This window comes from Scylla paramamosain, unplaced genomic scaffold (genome assembly GCF_035594125.1).
Source record: "Scylla paramamosain isolate STU-SP2022 unplaced genomic scaffold, ASM3559412v1 Contig3, whole genome shotgun sequence".
Taxonomy (NCBI): Eukaryota; Metazoa; Arthropoda; class Malacostraca; order Decapoda; family Portunidae; genus Scylla; species Scylla paramamosain.
The window spans coordinates 2,310,001-2,330,000 of NW_026973668.1; the positions used below are offsets into that span (position 1 = coordinate 2,310,001).

At 39.1% G+C, this 20,000-nt stretch overlaps 1 protein-coding gene across 1 annotated transcript in view; it reads right to left on the reverse strand.

Moving 5' to 3' along the window:
• Positions 1-1,032: 1,032 nt before the first annotated feature.
• LOC135096359 (KH domain-containing, RNA-binding, signal transduction-associated protein 2-like) overlaps positions 1,033-20,000 on the reverse strand; it is a 68,002-nt gene continuing 49,034 nt past the window's right edge. The window contains 7 exon segments of the mRNA XM_063997820.1: positions 1,033-1,628; positions 3,608-3,681; positions 13,831-13,933; positions 14,082-14,355; positions 16,856-16,925; positions 16,927-17,117; positions 18,684-18,802. Coding sequence (XP_063853890.1) covers positions 1,525-1,628; positions 3,608-3,681; positions 13,831-13,933; positions 14,082-14,355; positions 16,856-16,925; positions 16,927-17,117; positions 18,684-18,802 — 935 coding nt within the window. The 3' untranslated portion in view covers positions 1,033-1,524.

Sequence of the window (20,000 nt, forward strand, 5' to 3'; positions counted from 1 at the left end):
AATACTGATCTGTTTCTCTCTCACTTATATAAGTAATACATTGAAGAGCCTTATAAGTAACTGGCAGGGGGAGGGAGGGAGGGGCAGGGGAAGGGGAAGGGGGGAGAGGGAGGGGGAGAGGCGGGGGTATATGGGTCCACTTAACACCATCATAAGTAAGCCCTTTTTTTTATAAGTAACGGGGGGGGGGGGAGAGGGCGGCGGCGGGGGGTGGGGGGAGAAGAGGTGGGGGGAAGGGGGTGACAACAATATTATAAGTGTTGGGCGGGAGGGGGAGGGGAGGGAGGGGGAGGGGGAGCACTTACAAAAATGAACTTAAGGAAAACAAATATTAGATTCACTTAAAGTTACTTAGATACTTAAACACTTAAATACACACACTACTACTAATAATACTTATATATTTAGATGCTCTCTCTCTCTCTCTCTCTCTCTCTCTCTCTCTCTCTCTCTCTCTCTCTCTCTCTCTCTCTCTCTCTCTTTGATAGAGTTACAAATCTTCATGTGAGAGAGATAGAGATAGTTTAAGATTCTCTCTCTCTCTCTCTCTCTCTCTCTCTCTCTCTCTCTCTCTCTCTCTTACTTATAAACAAACATTTACTTATAAAAAAACACTTTAGATCTTACTACAGTTTTAAGTGGTGCTACTTAAGAGGAGGAGGAGGAGGAGGAGGAGGAGGAGGAGGAGGAGGAGGAGGAGGAGGAGGAGGAGGAGGAGGAGGGCACTTAATAAACACCTCTTAAGTAACTTACAAAAGGCTTAAGTAAGAACTAAGACAGACAGACAGACAGACAGACAGACAGACAGACAGACAGACAGACAGACAGACAGACAGACAGACACTGAAGTAAACATCAATTAAATAGTCTGAGATACTTAAAACTACTTCAGTTACTTTACTTTTCACTGCAGTAGTAGTAGTAGTAGTAGTAGTAGTAGTAGTAGTAGTAGTAGTAGTAGTAGTAGTAGTAGTAGTAGTATTTCACTTGATAAATATTTAGCAGTAGTACAAGAGAGAGAGAGAGAGAGAGAGAGAGAGAGAGAGAGAGAGAGAGAGAGAGAGAGAGAGAGAGAGAGAGAGAGAGAGAGAGAGAGAGAGAGAGAGAGAGAGAGAACAACAAAAATTTGACGAAAAACTAAAAAACGACAGAAAACAAACAAACAAACAAACAAACAAACACACACAGACAGACAGACAGACAGACAGAAATAATAATAATAATAATAATAATAATAATAATAATAATAATAATAATAATAATAATAATAACAGATAGACAGAAAAAAATAGACAGATAGAAAACAAACAAACAAACAAACAAACAAACCAATAAAAAAAAATCGCTAGACACACACACACACACACACACACACACACACACACACACACACACACACACACACACAAACCTTTAATTTATGCAACAAAAAAATCAGCTGATCTTTCCGAGACAGACAGACAGACAGACAGACAGACAGACAGACAGACAGACAGACAGACAGACAGGTGGGTGGACAGGTGATTAAGATGGCACGTTAACAGGCAGACGACGATAAGGCTCGTGACGAAACTTTCCTCTTGCCAGCTGAGCCCCTGATTTGAAGACGCCATCTTTTTTGTCCGCGTCTGTGAGAGAGAGAGTGAGAGAGAGTGAGAGGTGTATGAATGCGTTAAGGATCAGGAGAGAGAGAGAGAGAGGGAGAGAGAGTGAGAGGTGTATGGATGCGTTAAGGACCAGGAGAGAGAGAGAGAGAGAGAGAGAGAGAGAGAGAGAGAGAGAGAGAGAGAGAGAGAGAGAGAGAGAGAGAGAGAGAGAGAGAGAGAGAGAGAGAGAGAGTGAGAGGTGTATGGATGCGTTAAGGATCAGGAGAGAGAGAGAGAGAGAGGGAGAGAGAGTGAGAGGTGTATGAATGCGTTAAGGATCAGGAGAGAGAGAGAGAGAGAGAGAGAGAGAGTGAGAGGTGTATGAATGCGTTAAGGATCAGGAGAGAGAGAGAGAGAGGGAGAGAGAGTGAGAGGTGTATGGATGCGTTAAGGATCAGGAGAGAGAGAGAGGGAGAGAGAGTGAGAGGTGTATGGATGCGTTAAGGATCAGGAGAGAGAGAGAGAGAGAGAGGGAGAGAGAGTGAGAGGTGTATGGATGCGTTAAGGATCAGGAGAGAGAGAGAGAGAGAGAGAGGGAGAGAGAGTGAGAGGTGTATGAATGCGTTAAGGATCAGGAGAGAGAGAGAGAGAGAGAGAGAGAGTGAGAGGTGTATGAGAGAGAGAGAGAGAGAGAGAGAGAGAGAGAGAGAGAGAGAGGGAGGAAAAGAGGGAGGGAAGAAGGGGGAATGGAGGAAAGAATGGGGAGTGTTTGTTTATTTGTTTGTTTGTTTGTTTGTTTGTTTGTGTGGTTATTAATTACGCCCCTGATTTTATTTATTTATTTTTAATGTAGACCAAGGGTAACAAAAATCCAATAAAAAAAGCCTATTAAAAAAAAAGGCCTATGTTTTGTTTACACACGTATGTACTTGTTTGCAAATCTATCAAGTGTCTAAATGTTTATGATATCTATCCCAATGTTTGTTTGTTTGTTTGTTTGTTCCCTATTTGAATTGTTTACATGTTTATTATTGCACATCTATTGTTTGTTTGTGTGTGTGTCCGTATCACTGACCACCCTGTTTGTTTACATGTGTCTGGTGTTTGTGTCCCTTGTTTACAGTCGTCCCAGGTGTGTGTGTCCTTGTTTACAGTCATCCCCAGGTGTGTGTCCTTGTTTACAGTCGTCCCAGGTGTGTGTGTCCTTGTTTACAGTCGTCCCAGGTGTGTGTCCCTTGTTTACAGTCGTCCCCAGGTGTGTGTCCTTGTTTACAGTCGTCCCAAGTGTGTGTGTCTTGTTTACAGTCGTCCCAGGTGTGTGTCCCTTGTTTACAGTCGTCCCCAGGTGTGTGTGTTCATTGTTTACAGTCGTCCCAGGTGTGTGTCCTTGTTTACAGTCGTCCCAGGTGTGTGTCCTTGTTTACAGTCGTCCCCAGGTGTGTGTCTTGTTTACAGTCGTCCCCAGGTGTGTGTGTCTTGTTTACAGTCGTCCCAGGTGTGTGTGTCTTGTTTACAGTCGTCCCAGGTGTGTGTGTCTTGTTTACAGTCGTCCCAGGTGTGTGTCCCTTGTTTACAGTCGTCCCCAGGTGTGTGTCCTTGTTTACAGTCGTCCCAGGTGTGTGTGCCTTGTTTACAGTCGTCCCCAGGTGTGTGTGCCTTGTTTACAGTCGTCCCAGGTGTGTGTGCCTTGTTTACAGTCATCCCAGGTGTGTGTGTCCTTGTTTACAGTCGTCCCAGGTGTGTGTGTCCTTGTTTACAGTCGTCCCCAGGTGTGTGTGTCCTGTTTACAGTCGTCCCAGGTGTGTTCATTGTTTACAGTCGTCCCAGGTGTGTGTGTCTTGTTTACAGTCGTCCCAGGTGTGTGTCCCTTGTTTACAGTCGTCCCCAGGTGTGTCCCTTGTTTACAGTCGTCCCAGGTGTGTGTGTCCTTGTTTACAGTCGTCCCAGGTGTGTGTCCCTTGTTTACAGTCATCCCCAGGTGTGTGTGTCCTTGTTTACAGTCGTCCCAGGTGTTTGTTTACCTGTGACGAGAGCGGCATCGTATTCCGTCTGCAGGCTGGTGGTGACGTCACTGTACTCCTCATACACTGGCAGGCTGTGAGAGACACGCACACACACACACACACACACAGAGGGGAGAGAGAGAGAGAGAGAGAGAGAGAGAGAGAGAGAGAGAGAGAGAGAGAGAGAGAGAGAGAGAGAGAAGATGAAGAATAAGATAGATAGATAGATAAATAGATGGACAGAGAGAGAGAGAGAGAGAGAGAGAGAGAGAGAGAGAGAGAGAGAGAGAGAGAGAGAGAGAGAGAGAGAGAGAGAGAGAGAGAGAGAGAGAGAAAAATTTTAATTCAGTAAATTGTTAAAGTAATAATTATAAAAATATTACACCAGATTACATATTTCCATAATAATCGCACACTACAAGTAACACAAATGTAATTAATTGATGCAAAAAAAGTAATATAATTTTTACTCTAAGAAAATGATAATTATATAAAAATTACTAATATATATATTTCTAGAAAAAAAAAAACATGGAATTCAATAATAAAAATAAAATTACATACAATTATGAAGATTTTTTTAAATAAATTAGTTTATTAAGGTTATGCCAAAATTATTATTATTATTATTATTATTACTATTACTATTATTATTATTTTTATTATTATTATTATTATTAAAAGGGAAGAGTTATATACAAGTAATTATATGTAACTATGTACAAAACCACTATATACACACACACACACACACACACACACACACACACACACACACACACACACACACACACACACACACACACACACACACATACATACACACATACAAACATACAGAAAATTTTTCCATAACACTAAAAATAAAAAAAAATAAAAAAGTAATGAGTTTAAAGATTACATATATTATATATACATAATTATGAGGCACGATGCAGCACGACTTACACAGGTTATTATATAGATTTGACAATTATATACGAAGGAATAGAAGTAGAATTATTATTATTATTATTATTATTATTATTATTACTATTATTATTATTATTATTATTATTATTATTATTATTATTATTGTTATTGTTGTTATTGTTATTTTTATTATTATTATTATTATTATTGAAAAGTAATGAATGAATAAATAAATACATTAATAAATAAATGAAAATAGAAGATAATAAAGAGAAATGCGATAAATGAGAAGAGGAAACAGAAATAAATGAATGAAAGACGGACGAAACAATATGACAAATCACGTACACAGACATAATGAAATGAGAAACATGAACGAAAAATAAAGAAAACACGATAAATAACAAAATGAAATGTTTAAGATGAATGAAAAATAAAGAAAACACGATAAACAACAAAATGAAATGAGAAAGATGAACGAAAAATAAAGAAAACACGATAAATAACAAAATTAAATGTTTAAGATGAACGAAAAATAAAGAAAACACGATAAATAACAAAATGAAATGTTTAAGATGAACGAAAAATAAAGAAAACACGATAAATAACAAAATGAAATGTTTAAGATGAACGAAAAATAAAGAAAACACGATAAACAACAAAATGAAATGTTTAAGATGAACGAAAAATAAAGAAAACAATAAATAACAAAATGAAATGAGAAAGATGAACGAAATAAAGAAAACACAATAAATAACGAAATGAAATGAGAAAGATGAATGAAAAATAAAGAAAACACAATAAATAACAAAATGAAATGAGAAAGATGAACGAAAAATAAAGAAAACAATAAATAACAAAATGAAATGAGAAAGATGAACGAAAAATAAAGAAAACAATAAATAACAAAATGAAATGAGAAAGATGAACGAAAAATAAAGAAAACACGATAAACAACAAAATGTAATGTTTAAGATGAACGAAAAATAAAGAAAACACGATAAATAACAAAATTAAATGTTTAAGATGAACGAAAAATAAAGAAAACACGATAAACAACAAAATGAAATGTTTAAGATGAACGAAAAATAAAGAAAACACGATAAATAACAAAATGAAATGTTTAAGATGAACGAAAAATAAAGAAAACACGATAAATAACAAAATGAAATGTTTAAGATGAACGAAAAATAAAGAAAACACGATAAATAACAAAATGGAATGAGAAAGACGAGTGGAGTAAGACTTGATTTAATAAAGTGTTTAGGAAAGTAAAAAAATATATATATATATATATATATATATATATATATATATATATATATATATATATATATATATATATATATATATATATATATATATATATATATATATATATATATATATATATATATATATATATATATATACAAATAAAAAAAAATATAAAAAAATGAAAAAATAACAGTATATAAATAAGAAAAAATAAATAAAAATAAGAATAAAATAAATAAACTAAAAAAACTTAAAAAAATTAGAATAAAATAAAAAAATACAAAGAAAAAAAGGAAAGAAATATAAATAAATAAATAAACAAACAAACAAACAAAAAATAACATGAAAAAAAAAAATAATAATAATAATCCATAAAACAAATCAATATTAATTAATTCATTATTAAACAGAGGCAGCAAACTTTATAAAGGACCACTTTGATTATTTATATAGGACTAATAAGACTAACATTTATAAAGGAATCTAATAAACGACTACTTTGCAAAGGATTCTGGGAGGGAGGGACCTGAGCGGCTTTATAAAGGACCTGGGGTAGCGAGTCTCTATAAACAAAGGTAAAGGAATAGAGAAGCTGCATAAAGGACATAAAGGAACATGTACCACTAAATAAAGCACCTAAAGGAATATAAAGTACTGATTTAACTACCTGAAGGAATATAAAGTACTGAATTAAACACCTAAAGGAATATAAAGTACTGAATTAAACACCTAAAGGAATATAAAGTACTAAATATGCAACTAAAGGAATGTAAAGCACCTAAAGGAATATAAAGTAGTAATTTAAGTACCTGAAGGAATATAAAGTGCTAAGCAAAGGATTTAAAGGAATATAAAGTACTGAATTAAACACCTAAAGGAATATAAAGTACTGAATATGCAACTAAAAGAATGTAAAACACCTAAAGGAATATAAAGTACTGAATTAAACACCTAAAGGAATATAAAGTACTGAATTAAACACCTAAAGGAATATAAAGTACTGAATTAAACACCTAAAGGAATATAAAGTAGTAAATATGCAACTAAAAGGAATGTAAAACACCTAAAGGAATATAAAGTACTGAATTAAACACCTAAAGGAATATAAAGTACTGAATTAAACACCTAAAGGAATATAAAGTACTGAATTAAACACCTAAAGGAATATAAAGTACTGAATACGCAACTAAAGGAATGTAAAGCACCTAAAGGAATATAAAGCACTGAATTAAATAAACACTTAAAAGGAATATAAAGTACTGAATTAAACACCTAAAGGAATATAAAGTACTGAATTAAACACCTAAAGGAATATAAAGTACTGAATATGCAACTAAAGGAATGTAAAGCACCAAAAGGAATGTAAAGCACTAAATAACGTACCCAAGAGAATATAAAGTAGTAAGCAGAGCAAATAAAGGAATATAAAGTACCAAATAAAGGACTAAAGGAATACGAAGCACTAAATAAAATACCTAAAGGAATATAAAGCACCAAATAAACAACTTAACGAATGTAAAGTAACAAATAAAGTACCCAAAGGAATATAAAGTACTCGACGAAGAACCTAAAGGAATGTAAAGTATCTATAGGAATATGAAGTCCTAAATAAGGCACCTAAAGGAATATAAAGTCCTAAATAAAGCACCTAAAGGAATATAAAGCATTAAATAAAGCACCTAAAGGAATATAAAGCACTAAATAAAGTACCTAAAGGAATATAAAGCACTAAATAAAGTACCTAAAGGAATATAAAGCATTAAATAAAGTACCTAAAGGAATATAAAGCATTAAATAAAGCACCTAAAGGAACATAAAGTCCTAAATAAAGTACCTAAATTAATATAGCCTTAAATAAAGCACCTAAAGGAATATAACGCATTAAGTAAAGCACCTAAAGGAATATAAAGCATTAGATAAAGCACCTAAAGGAATATAGTCTTAAATAAAGCACCTAAAGGAATATAACGCATTAAATAAAGCACGTAAAGGAATATAAAGCATTAGATAAAGCACCTAAAGGAATATAAAGCATTAAATAAAGTACCTAAAGGAATATAAAGCACTAAATAAAGCACCTAAAGGAATATAAAACACTAAATAAAGCACCTAAAGGAATATAAAGCATTAAATAAAGCACCTAAAGGAACATAAAGCACTAAATAAAGTACCTAAAGGAATATAAGTCCTCAGTAAAGCACCTAAAGCATTAAATAAAGCACATAAAGGAATATAAAGTCCTAATTAAAGCACCTAAAGGAATATAAAGCATCTAAATTAATACACAGCAGTTAATAAACTACTTAAAGGAATATAAAGGATTAGAGAAACAATATAAAGGAATATAAAGCATTTAACTGACTCCTTAAAAAATAAAATGTACCTAAATGAATACAAAACACTAAATAAAGCACCTAAATGAATATAAAGTACCTACAAGAGTGAAAGGAGGGAAATAAAGCTGAAATAAATGACTCACTGACACAAAGGAACATAAAGGATTAAATAAAGGATTAAATAAAGTACCTGACTCAATGTAAAGCAGAAAAATACTATGCCACAAATCCATAGGCCTATAAAGTGCCTAGGTGATGTAAAGGAGCTAAAATAAAGTACATATATGAAAAGTAAAGGAATTGTTATTGTTGTTATTGTTATTATTATTATTATTTTTATTATTATTATTATTTTATCATTTCTTTGTTTTTCCTTTTTTTTATATAAAGGACTAGAGAGAGAGAGAGAGAGAGAGAGAGAGAGAGAGAGAGAGAGAGAGAGAGAGAGAGAGAGAGAGAGAGAGAGAGAGAGAGACAAAAGCGCATCAGAACACATAAAGTAAACAAAGAAACAAAGACATTTCCTTAGGGACTCTCTCTCTCTCTCTCTCTCTCTCTCTCTCTCTCTCTCTCTCTCTCTCTCTCTCTCTCTCTCTCTCTCTCTCTCTCTCTCTCATTGTGTGTGTGTAGCATGTGTTTTTGTTCAGAGAGAGAGAGAGAGAGAGAGAGAGAGAGAGAGAGAGAGAGAGAGAGAGAGAGAGAGAGAGAGAGAGAGAAAGAAAGAAAGAGAGAGATTTTTTGTTTCTTTTTATTAATTGTTCTGAAAATGTAAAAAAAATGAAAAAAAGTGCAGTTATGGCGTTCTCTCTCTCTCTCTCTCTCTCTCTCTCTCTCTCTCTCTCTCTCTCTCTCTCTCTCTCTCTCTCTCTGTGTGTGTGTGTGTGTGTGTGTGTGTGTGTGTGTCGTGTATGTATATGTTATCCAGGACTTACACACACACATACACACACATTCTCTCTCTCTCTCTCTCTCTCTCTCTCTCTCTCTCTCTCTCTCTCTCTCTCTCTCTCTCTCTCAAAAAAAAAAAAATAACAATAAAGATAACTCAATACTAACCTAACCCTTACTCTCTCTCTCTCTCTCTCTCTCTCTCTCTCTCTCTCTCTCTCTCTCTCTCTCTCTCTCTCACTCACTTCCACAAAACGACACAGAAAAACAACAAAAAATAACGATAACAAGAACAACTACAATATTTCAACCAACCTAACCATCACACACACACACACACACACACTCTCTCTCTCTCTCTCTCTCTCTCTCTCTCTCTCTCACTCACCCAACTGTAAGGTTATAGCCGAGGTACTGGTCAGGGGTTAGAATGGTTCCCGGGAGAGGAGTGGTAGTGGTAGTAGTAGTAGTAGTTTGGCCCGAAGCGAATAGGGCGTCTTCACGAGCCTTAGACATCACTTCGAAGGGGGGGCCTGTTAAGTGACACGTGAGGGAGGGGGTGTTGAAGTGGCCAAGGTCAGGTTAGGTTAGGTTAGGTTTGTGTTGTGTTCCTGGTTGTGCTTGTGGTGGTGGTCAAAGTAGTAGTAGTAGTAGTAGTAGTAGTAGTAGTAGTGGCACAGCGGCGGACACACACCCATCAGTTCAGCGTGGGCGTGTCAAGTGCTGCTTTAGCCTTCAGTGGGAAGCAAAATGGCGTCGGTGCGTTGGGGCGCCCACACAGAATGGCGTGGTGTTGTAGGCTGTGGTGTTGCGGGTGTCGTGTCCCGCGCCCCGCCACGCTGTGCACCGCCAGGCGTGTGCCCCACCTGGCCCGCACCCCACCCTGCCAGCCCCGCCCACGTGCACAGAACCCAGCCTGCAGACACTGGTGGACTGAACGGACCAGCGCGTGGCCAGGCAGGGAGCGGCGCCGAGCTGCAGGCTTCTCCCAGCGCGGCATCAGCGGGGCATGGTCGCGGTGGCCGGCGTCACAGTCCAGCGGCGATGCACGTGAACTACCTGTGCCTGTCCCCCAGCCACGTGTCCGCTCACACACTGTATATTTATGAAGAGAACACCTGTGCATCTCCCGCCTCAGGGCCAGAGGGGCTTCACGGAGGACCCCGCCCCGCGCTGCGCCTGCTGACGGGTCTCGCAGGACACTCCCCTCTCCCACTGCCACACGAGGGTCAGACTACTTCACGCCTCATCAGTCTAGGAGCGTCTGTCTGGCTGCCGCGCCACGCCTCTTCTTGCCAGCCCAGCGCCGCACACTGCCTGGCCACACCTTGGTCTGTTCAGCCTGGGGTGTGTGTCTGTCTACCCACGTTGGCCCCACAATGCACCGCGCCATTTTGCCCAGCTTTCAAGGCTACTTCAACACTTGGCGCTGAAATAGTGAGCTGCGTCCAGGCCAAGTTGATGTACAGCAGCGTGGTGGTGGTGGTGGTGGTGAAGGGAAGGAGGGAGGGAGGAAAAAGAGAGGGAGGGGTGGGCGGTCTGTTAAATGGGAGGTGAAGGGAAGGAAGGTGTTTAATTGGCTAAGGTGAGGGTAGGTTAAGGTGTGTGTGTGTGTGTGTGTGTGTGTGTGTGTGTGTGTGTGTGTGTGTGTGTGTGTGTGTGTGTGTGTGTGTGTGTGTGTGTGTGTGTGCATTTAAAGGAATGTTTTGGGATTTTTAGACACAGAACATAAAAAAAATAAAATAAATAGATAAAACAAGCAATTATTACCCAAAAAATACATGGTTAAATTTTAGGTTACACAAAAATAATAGTAATAATTGTTAGTAGTTAACATACTACTGGTCTACTATTACTAACTCACATTAGAACTATCTTTAATACGGTTAGTGGTGGGAAAAAGTTAGCTTTAATTTCGACCCAAGCAGAGAGAGAGAGAGAGAGAGAGAGAGAGAGAGAGAGAGAGAGAGAGAGAGAGAGAGAGAGAGAGAGAGAGAGAGAGAGAGAGAGAGAGAGAGAGAGAGAGAGAGAGAGAGAGAGAGAGAGAGAGTATTTTATATAATGATAAATATTATTTCTACTACAGTGAGAGAGAGAGAGAGAGAGAGAGAGAGAGAGAGAGAGAGAGAGAGAGAGAGAGAGAGAGAGAGAGAGAGGCAAACTTCTCTTCTTAAAAGTTAACCCTTTGAAAACCCTCTCTCTCTCTCTCTCTCTCTCTCTCTCTCTCTCTCTCTCTCTCTCTCTCTCTCTCTCTCTCTTCTAGCAAAATGATAATGATGATAATAATAATAGTAATAATAGTAATAGTAATAATAATAATAATAATAATAATAATAATAATAATAATAATAATAACAATAGTAATAATTATATATGCATTACTACTACTACTACTACTACTACTACTACTACTACTACTACTACTACTACTACTACTGCTAACACTATTCTAAGTAATTAAGTAATCTAAGTAATGTCTATATAATACAGATGAATTTGAAAGTAATTGAAAAACATAATTACACACACACAATGCAAATTATTATTATTATTACTATTATTATCATTACCATTAAATACAAAACTATTTTACTCTACTACTACTACTACAACAACTACTACTACTACTACTACTACAACTACTACTTTTCAAATGATTTAATATTTGATATATAAGAGGCTGTTAAAGCATCAGTAGTAGTAGTAGTAGTAGTAGTAGTAGTAGTAGTAGTAGTAGTAGTAGTAGTAGTAGTAGTAGTAGTAATAGTAGTAGTAATCGATCAAAATTAACATACACGTATTAATGGTTTTCTACAGGACAAAAAAATTGGCTTAGTTCGCCTTGTGCTTGTAACAGACAGCAAATATAATGACAAGTTAATGGGGTGGCGTTTAATGAGGTACGAGAATGTATTTATAATGGACATTGAATGGGGAGCAATTAATTTAATGGTTATAAAAAAATCCTTTACACGTTCTTGTTGCTTTAAATAGATAGAATAATATTAAAAAGCTAATGATCTTACGGTCTAATGGTTTTTAAATGGGTAGTTAATGGGGGAACAATGAATTTAATGTCCTGATTGCTTTCAAGTTAGAAAAGATATATTGAAACTTAAGAATTTTGTATGTAAAGGTTGTTAACGCCTATGTGATGTTTGTAATGGGTTGTAATGGGTTGTAATGGGTTGTAATGGGTCCTCAGTATGCTTGTGATAATTTTCAGTGCATTTTGTTAGTTAGGAAATAAGACGATAGTTTGTGGTTCTCTTCTAGCAGTTAGTAATGGGCTTGTAATAACATCTAATGGGTTGTTAATGGGTTGTTAATGGGTTGTACAGTGTGGCAATGAAGGTACTGCTTTTATTGTCAGTTAGTGGTACAGCGAAATATTAATGTTTGTATCTAATGATTTGTAATGGGTAGTTAATGGGGGTTTAATGGGTTGTTAATGGGTTGTTAATGGGTTGTACAGTGTGGGAATGAAGGTACTGTTTTATTGTCAGTTAGTGGTACAACGAAATATTAATGTTTGTATCTAGTGATTTGTAATGGGTAGTTAATGGGGGTTTAATGGGTTGTTAATGGGTTGTTAATGGGTTGTAGAGTGTGGCAATGAAGGTACTGCTTTTATTGTCAGAGTTAGTGGTACAGCGAAATATTAATGTTTGTATCTAATGATTTGTAATGGGTAGTTAATGGGGGTTTAATGGGTTGTTAATGGGTTGTACAGTGTGGCAATGAAGGTACTGCTTTTATTGTCAGTTAGTGGTACAGCGAAATATTAATGTTTGTATCTAATGATTTGTAATGGGTAGTTAATGGGAGTTTAATGGGTTGTTAATGGGTTGTAGAGTGTGGCAATGAAGGTACTGTTTTATTGTCAGTTAGTGGTAGAGCGAAATATTAATGTTTGTATCTAATGATTTGTAATGGGTAGTTAATGGGGGTTTAATGGGTTGTTAATGGGTTGTTAATGGGTTGTAGAGTGTGGCAATGAAGGTACTGTTTTTATTGTCAGAGTTAGTGGTAGAGGGAAATATTAATGTTTGTATCTAATGATTTGTAATGGGTAGTTAATGGGGGTTTAATGGGAGACAGTACACTAGAAGCTGATAATCCTTTAATTGGCTATGAAAATATTGAAGTAAGTATTTATGTACAAGATATTAATGGTGTCTAAATGGTTATAAATGGTTGTCTGACTGCTACGAGTTCTAATGGCTGTTAATGAGCAAATGGCCTTGTCTTTCTTAATAGGCAGAAAAAAATATTAGAAAAAAACAACATATCAGTTTGTTTTAGATTTTAAGAGGGTTTTAATGCACGCACTGCTTCTCAACCCTTTAAGACCTTCAGAAAAATATGAATAAACATTTTTTTTTTAATCTAAATCTTCTCTTGTGGTACTAATGGGTTTAAAATGGTTTCTGATAAATATACTATGGTTTTTAATGAATCCTAGCGAGGTTTAATACACAAACAGCCTTTACTCCATTGAAACAACAAAATATTAGAAAAAAAGATAGAGTTTTCGCTCTAATTAATGGTTATCTAATGGTTTCTAATAGTCATCTAATGGTTAATGGTTATAATGACTTTTAATGTACACAATTCCTTTAAATAGGCAGAAAAATATGAAAAAAAACAACTAATTTTAATGTAATGCTTTCTAAAGGGTGTCTAAGTTTTAAAAGGTTTCTAATGGTTTCTAATGCTACTGATGCATAATAATGAGTTTAAATGCACACAATCTTTTAAATAATTACAAAAAAATATTAAAAAACAGCAAATCTTCAGGTAATGGGTGAATAATGAGGGCATAATGGGTTGTGATGGGTCTGATACCTTCTGGCGTGTGGCGGGAGAGGAGTGACGGACCCTAGCGGCAGGATTGTGGGAAACCGGTTCATAAGGGCGCCGGGCACTCCTGGGGCTGGCAGACTGGGAACTAATGGGGAGATAATGGGTAAGGGGAGGAGAAGGGGGTAAATAATTAATATGCATAAATAAATAATGAATAAAAAGATAATCAGTTTCATTTTAATTAAGATATGTATTAAATAGGAACAGTAGGCCTCTCTCTCTCTCTCTCTCACCAGCACTTAGTAGACCCATTTGTGTGCGCGTGAGTCCCCTCATGGCCGGGTGGGTCATGAGGGAGGGGACCTGCGCGGCGTGGGCGTGGGCAACCAGCTGGTGGGCGTTGGGGAGCTTGACAGGGCCTGGTGGGGGCGGGGAGAGGGAGGAGGGAGGGGAGAGAGAGCCACTAGATTCTGTGTGACCGTCAGCCCCCACCTCCCCAAGTCCAGTTCTCCCACTAAGAACTTGCATCTCCCTCATCTGTTCCTGTCTAATCTCATCGTTGTGGTCCTGTGGGGTGAAGAAGGGGTTAGAGAGAGGCTGTGAGAGGCTGTGAGATGCTGTGAGAGGCTGTGAGAGGCTGTGAGAGGCTGGGAGATGCTAGGAGAGGCTGTGAGAGGCTGGGAGATGCTGTGAGAGGCTGGGAGATGCTGGGAAGGGCTGGGAGAGGGCTGGGAGATGCTGGGAATGGCTGGGAAGGGCTGGGAAGGGCTGGGAAGGGCTGGGAGATGCTGGGAAGGGCTGGGAAGGGCTGGGAGATGCTGGGAAGGGCTGGGAAGGGCTGGGAGATGCTGGGAAGGGCTGGGAAGGGCTGGGAGATGCTGGGAAGGGCTGGGAAGGGCTGGGAGATGCTGGGAGGGCCTGGGAGATGCTGGGAAGGGCTGGGAAGGGCTGGGAAGGGCTGGGAGATGCTGGGAATGGCTGGGAAGAGCTGGGAGATGCTGGGAAGGGCTGGGAAGGGCTGGGAGATGCTGGGAGGGCCTGGGAGATGCTGGGAAGGGCTGGGAAGGGCTGGGAGATGCTGGGAAGGGCTGGGAAGGGCTGGGAGATGCTGGGAGATGCTGGGAGAGGCTGGGAAGGGCTGGGAGATGCTGGGAAGGGCTGGGGAGGGCCTGGGAGATGCTGGGAGAGGCTGGGAGGGCCTGGGAGATGCTGGGAGATGCTGGGAGAGGCTGGGAAGGGCTGGGAGATGCTGGGAAGGGCTGGGAAGGGCTGGGAAGGGCTGGGAGATGCTGGGAAGGGCTGGGAAGGGCTGGGAGATGCTGGGAGAGGCTGGGAGATGCTGGGAAGGGCTGGGAAGGGCTGGGAGATGCTGGGAAGGGCCTGGGAGATGCTGGGAGGGCCTGGGAGATGCTGGGAGATGCTGGGAGAGGCTGGGAAGGGCTGGGAGATGCTGGGAGAGGCTGGGAAGGGCTGGGAGATGCTGGGAAGGGCTGGAAAGAGCTGGGAGATGCTGGGAAGGGCTGGGAGATGCTGGGAGGGCCTGGGAGGGGCTGGGAGATGCTGGGAGGGGCTGGGAGATGCTGGGAAGGGTTGGGAAGGGCTGGGAGATGCTGGGAGGGCCTGGGAGATGCTGGGAGGGGCTGGAAGGGCTGGAAGGGCTGGGAAGGGCTGGGAGATGCTGGGAAGGGCTGGGAAGGGCTGGGAGATGCTGGGAGGGCCTGGGAGGGCCTGGGAGATGCTGGGAGGGGCTGGGAAGGGCTGGGAGAAAGTTAAATCAATGTGTTTTTTACGACATATTAAAGATATTGAAATGAAGAGAGAGAGAGAGAGAGAGAGAGAGAGAGAGAGAGAGAGAGAGAGAGAGAGAGAGAGAGAGAGAGAGAGAGAGGAAGGGAGGAATAAAAGAGGGTATAAGGAAAGGAGGAAAGAGAAAGGGGAAAGATAAACAAAGATTAATACGAACGGACACACAAAGAGAGAGAGAGAGAGAGAGAGAGAGAGAGAGAGAGAGAGAGAGAGAGAGAGAGAGAGAGAGAGAGAGAGAGAGAGAGAGAGAGAGAGGAACACAACACCACTTAAAACTACAAAAACAATTAAAACACTCCAAATTACGCCCAAAACACCCAAAAAACACGCCCAAAACGCCCAACACAAAAAAAACCGCCCAAAACATCCCCAAAAACACGCCCAACACAAAAAAACCGCCCAAAACACCTTAAAACACGCCCAAAGCATTAAAAAACCGCCCAAAACACCTTAAAACACGCCCAAAGCATAAAAACCGCCCAAAACATCCCAAAAACACGCCCAAAGCATAAAAACCGCCCAAAACATTAAAAAACACGCCCAAAGCATTAAAAAACCGCCCAAAAACATCCAAAAAACACACCCAAAGCATAAAAACCACCCAAAACACCCAAAAACACATCCAAAGCATAAAAAACCGCCCAAAACACCAAAAAAAACACACCCAAAGCATAAAAACCGCCCAAAACATCCAAAAAATACGCCCAAAGCATAAAAAACCGCCCAAAACATCCAAAAAAAACACACCCAAAGCATAAAAACCGCCCAAAACTCCCAAAACACACGCCCAAAGCATAAAAACCGCCCAAAACATTAAAAAACACGCCCAAAGCATTAAAAAACCGTCCAAAACATCCAAAAAACACACCCAAAGCATAAAAACCACCCAAAACACCCAAAAACACACCCAAAGCATAAAAACCGCCCAAAACATTAAAAAACACGCCCAAAGCATTAAAAAACCGTCCAAAACATCCAAAAAACACACCCAAAGCATAAAAACCACCCAAAACACCCAAAAACACACCCAAAGCATAAAAAACCGCCCAAAACATCCAAAAAAACACACCCAAAGCATAAAAACCGCCCAAAACATCCAAAAAACACGCCCAAAGCATAAAAACCGCCCAAAACACCCAAAAACACGCCCAAAGCATAAAAAACCGCCCAAAACCGCCCAAAACACGCCCAAAACACACCCAAACACCGCACAACCCCGTTAATAACACCCTTAAACACCCTTAAACACACACAAACTCACCGGGACAAGGTAACGTCTTATTTCCGTGAGGGCGTAGGCGATGCGGGCGTAGGCTTCAGCGGGGGGCGTGCGCAGTCACCTCAACGTGAAGATCCTCCTGAAGGTGTCCGTATTTCGGGTCTGGGTTTCGCCTGAGCTCCTCCTCTTTGGCCTTGTCTCTAAATGACCCTTTGCCTAGAATTGCCATCTTTGTCATTGTTTCCTCTTGCAGTCTTTTCAGAGAGTTTCCCTTTGGTCCAAGCAGTTTCCCCACGAAGTTGAACTAGGGGGGAAAGAGGGAGAGCTTACACTAGGGGGGAGAGAGGGAGCGCTTATACTAGGGAGAGAAAGAGTGAGGGAGGTTAGACTAGGGAGGAGAGAGAGAGAAAGGGGAGGTTAGGCTACGTAGATAGAGAGGGAGAGAGGGAGAGAGGTCAGACTAGGGAGAAGAAAGGGAGAATTTAATCTAGGATAATTTTTTGGTTAAACTAGGGAAATTTTTGGTTAAACTAGGGAAATTTTTGGTTAAACTAGGGAAATTTTTGGTTAAACTAGGGAAATTTTTGGTTAGACTAGGGAAATTTTTGGTTAAACTAGGGAAATTTTTGGTTAAACTAGGGAAATTTTTTGGTTAAACTAGGGAAATTTTTGGTTAAACTAGGGAAATTTTTGGTTAAACTAGGGAAATTTTTGGTTAGACTAGGGAAATTTTTGGTTAAACTAGGGAAATTTTTGGTTAAACTAGGGAAATTTTTGGTTAAACTAGGGAAATTTTTGGTTAAACTAGGGAAATTTTTGGTTAAACTAGGGAAATTTTGGGCCAATCTGGAACATTCACTTTGTCCTGTCCACCTGACCAGTGCAAGAGCTGACCAGCACCTTCAGTCCTTCATTAAAGATAGTTTTAATCATTTTAGAGATAGTTCAAGGGATTAGAGAGAAAGAGAGAGAGAGTTTAAAGGGAAGAGGAAGAGAGGGAAAGTTAGACATTAGAGATAGAGAGAAAAAAGAGAGAATTACTGAAATATTACTGATAAATTGAGTGAATGACTGACTGACTCATTAACTAACCTAACACACACACAGAGAGAGAGAGAGAGAGAGAGAGAGAGAGAGAGAGAGAGAGAGAGAGAGAGAGAGAGAGAGAGAGAGAGAGGCACTTTACTGATGACCTCTCAACCTTTCTCCCTTTTCCCATAGCTCTCTCTCTCTCTCTCTCTCTCTCTCTCTCTCTCTCTCTCTCTCTCTCTCTCTCTCATCGTAATTCAATCAATACTTAGTTTGTGTGTAAACGAGAGAGAGAGAGAGAGAGAGAGAGAGAGAGAGAGAGAGAGAGAGAGAGAGAGAGAGAGAGAGAGAGAGAGAGAGAGAGAGAGAGAGAGAGTCTGTGTGTGTAACAATAATAATAATAATAATAATAATAATAATAATAATAATAATAGTAGTAGTAGTAGTAGTAGTAGTAGTAGTAGTAGTAGTAGTAGTAGTAGTAGTAGTAGTAGTAAAGACACACACACACACACACACACACACACACACACACACACACACACACACACACACACACACACAGACACACACACACGTATGCATACATACATACATACATGAACAATATTGTAATATCACACCCTTTAAAGATAATCTCTCTCTCTCTCTCTCTCTCTCTCTCTCTCTCTCTCTCTCTCTCTCTCTCTCTCTCTCTCTCTCTCTCTCTCTCCCGAAGGAACAAAGACAAATGCTCTTTAACCTTCCTCTCACACTTCCCCCTATCTCTCTCTCTTCTCTCTCTCTCTCTCTCTCTCTCTCTCTCTCTCTCTCTCTCTCTCTCTCTCTCTCTCTCTCTCACCTTGGGATGCTCTCTCACAGGGACCAGCACCTTCACCGTCACTTTAATGCTCTTCTCTTTCGTGACTTCCACCGCTCTCTTCTCCTCGCTCCGTCTGCCGCTCTGCACTCGCTCTAACTCTGCGAATAGAGCGAGAAAGAAAAAACTGCAATAATTGATGGGATAGAGAAAATCTGCTAACACGAATGGATAGAGTGAGAAAATACAAGATGATTCCATTTTTCACTTTCTTTCTAGCTTTACGGATAAGGGAAATAGAAGGGGTGATGATGGGAGATAAGAAAAACTACAATAATTGATGGGATAGAGAAAATCTGCTAACACGAATAGATTGAGTGAGAAAATACAAGATGATTCCATTTTTCACTTTCTTTCTAGCTTTACGGATAAGGGAAATAGAAGGGGTGATGATGGGAGATAGGAGAAATTACGATAATTGGGGGAGGAGAGAAAATCTGCAAGCCCAAATGAATAGAGTGAGAAAATACATCATTATTCCATTTTTCACTTTCTTTCTAGCTTTACGGATAAGGGAGATAGAAAGGGTGATGATGGGAGATAAGAGAAATTACGATAATTGAGGGAGGAGAGAAAATCTGTAAACACGAATCAATATAGTAAGAAAATGCAAGATTACTCCATTATTTACTTTCTTTCTAGCTTTACGAATACGGGAAATAGAGAGAGTGATGAATAGGAATAAGGAAAAAATACAATAATATATGAAATAGGGGAAATATGTAATAATGAGAGTGATTAGAAAAAAAAAAGATAATTACAAATATCATGCAATTTCTAACTCCACGAATGAGGGAGATAGAGAAATTGATAAAAGAGACAAAGAAAAAATGAAAAATAAAAAAAAATCGAAAACTAACGAATGAAAGAGATAAAAGAAAAGACGATAATTGGAAGAAAAACAAGATAATTGAGACATTACGGAAGAAGGAAATTAGAAAGAAACACGATAATTGGAACAAAACATAAAAAAAAAATACTTCAAATAAAGGAAATGAGAAAAAAAGACAATAATTAGAGAAAAACGTGATAACTTTGACACTACGAAAGAAGGAAGAGAGAAAAAAGACGATAAATGGAACAAAAAAAACACAATAAGGAAACAACGAAGGAAGGAAATAGAAGACAATGCGATAATTGACTGGTAAGCTTATTGTTTGTTTACGAAGGAAGGAGATAGAAGAGAAAATACGATAACAAAAATAATTAGGTGTTTTGATATAACGAACGAGAGGAATAAGGAAAGAAATTATAAACAAACAACACACACACACACACACACACACACACACACACACA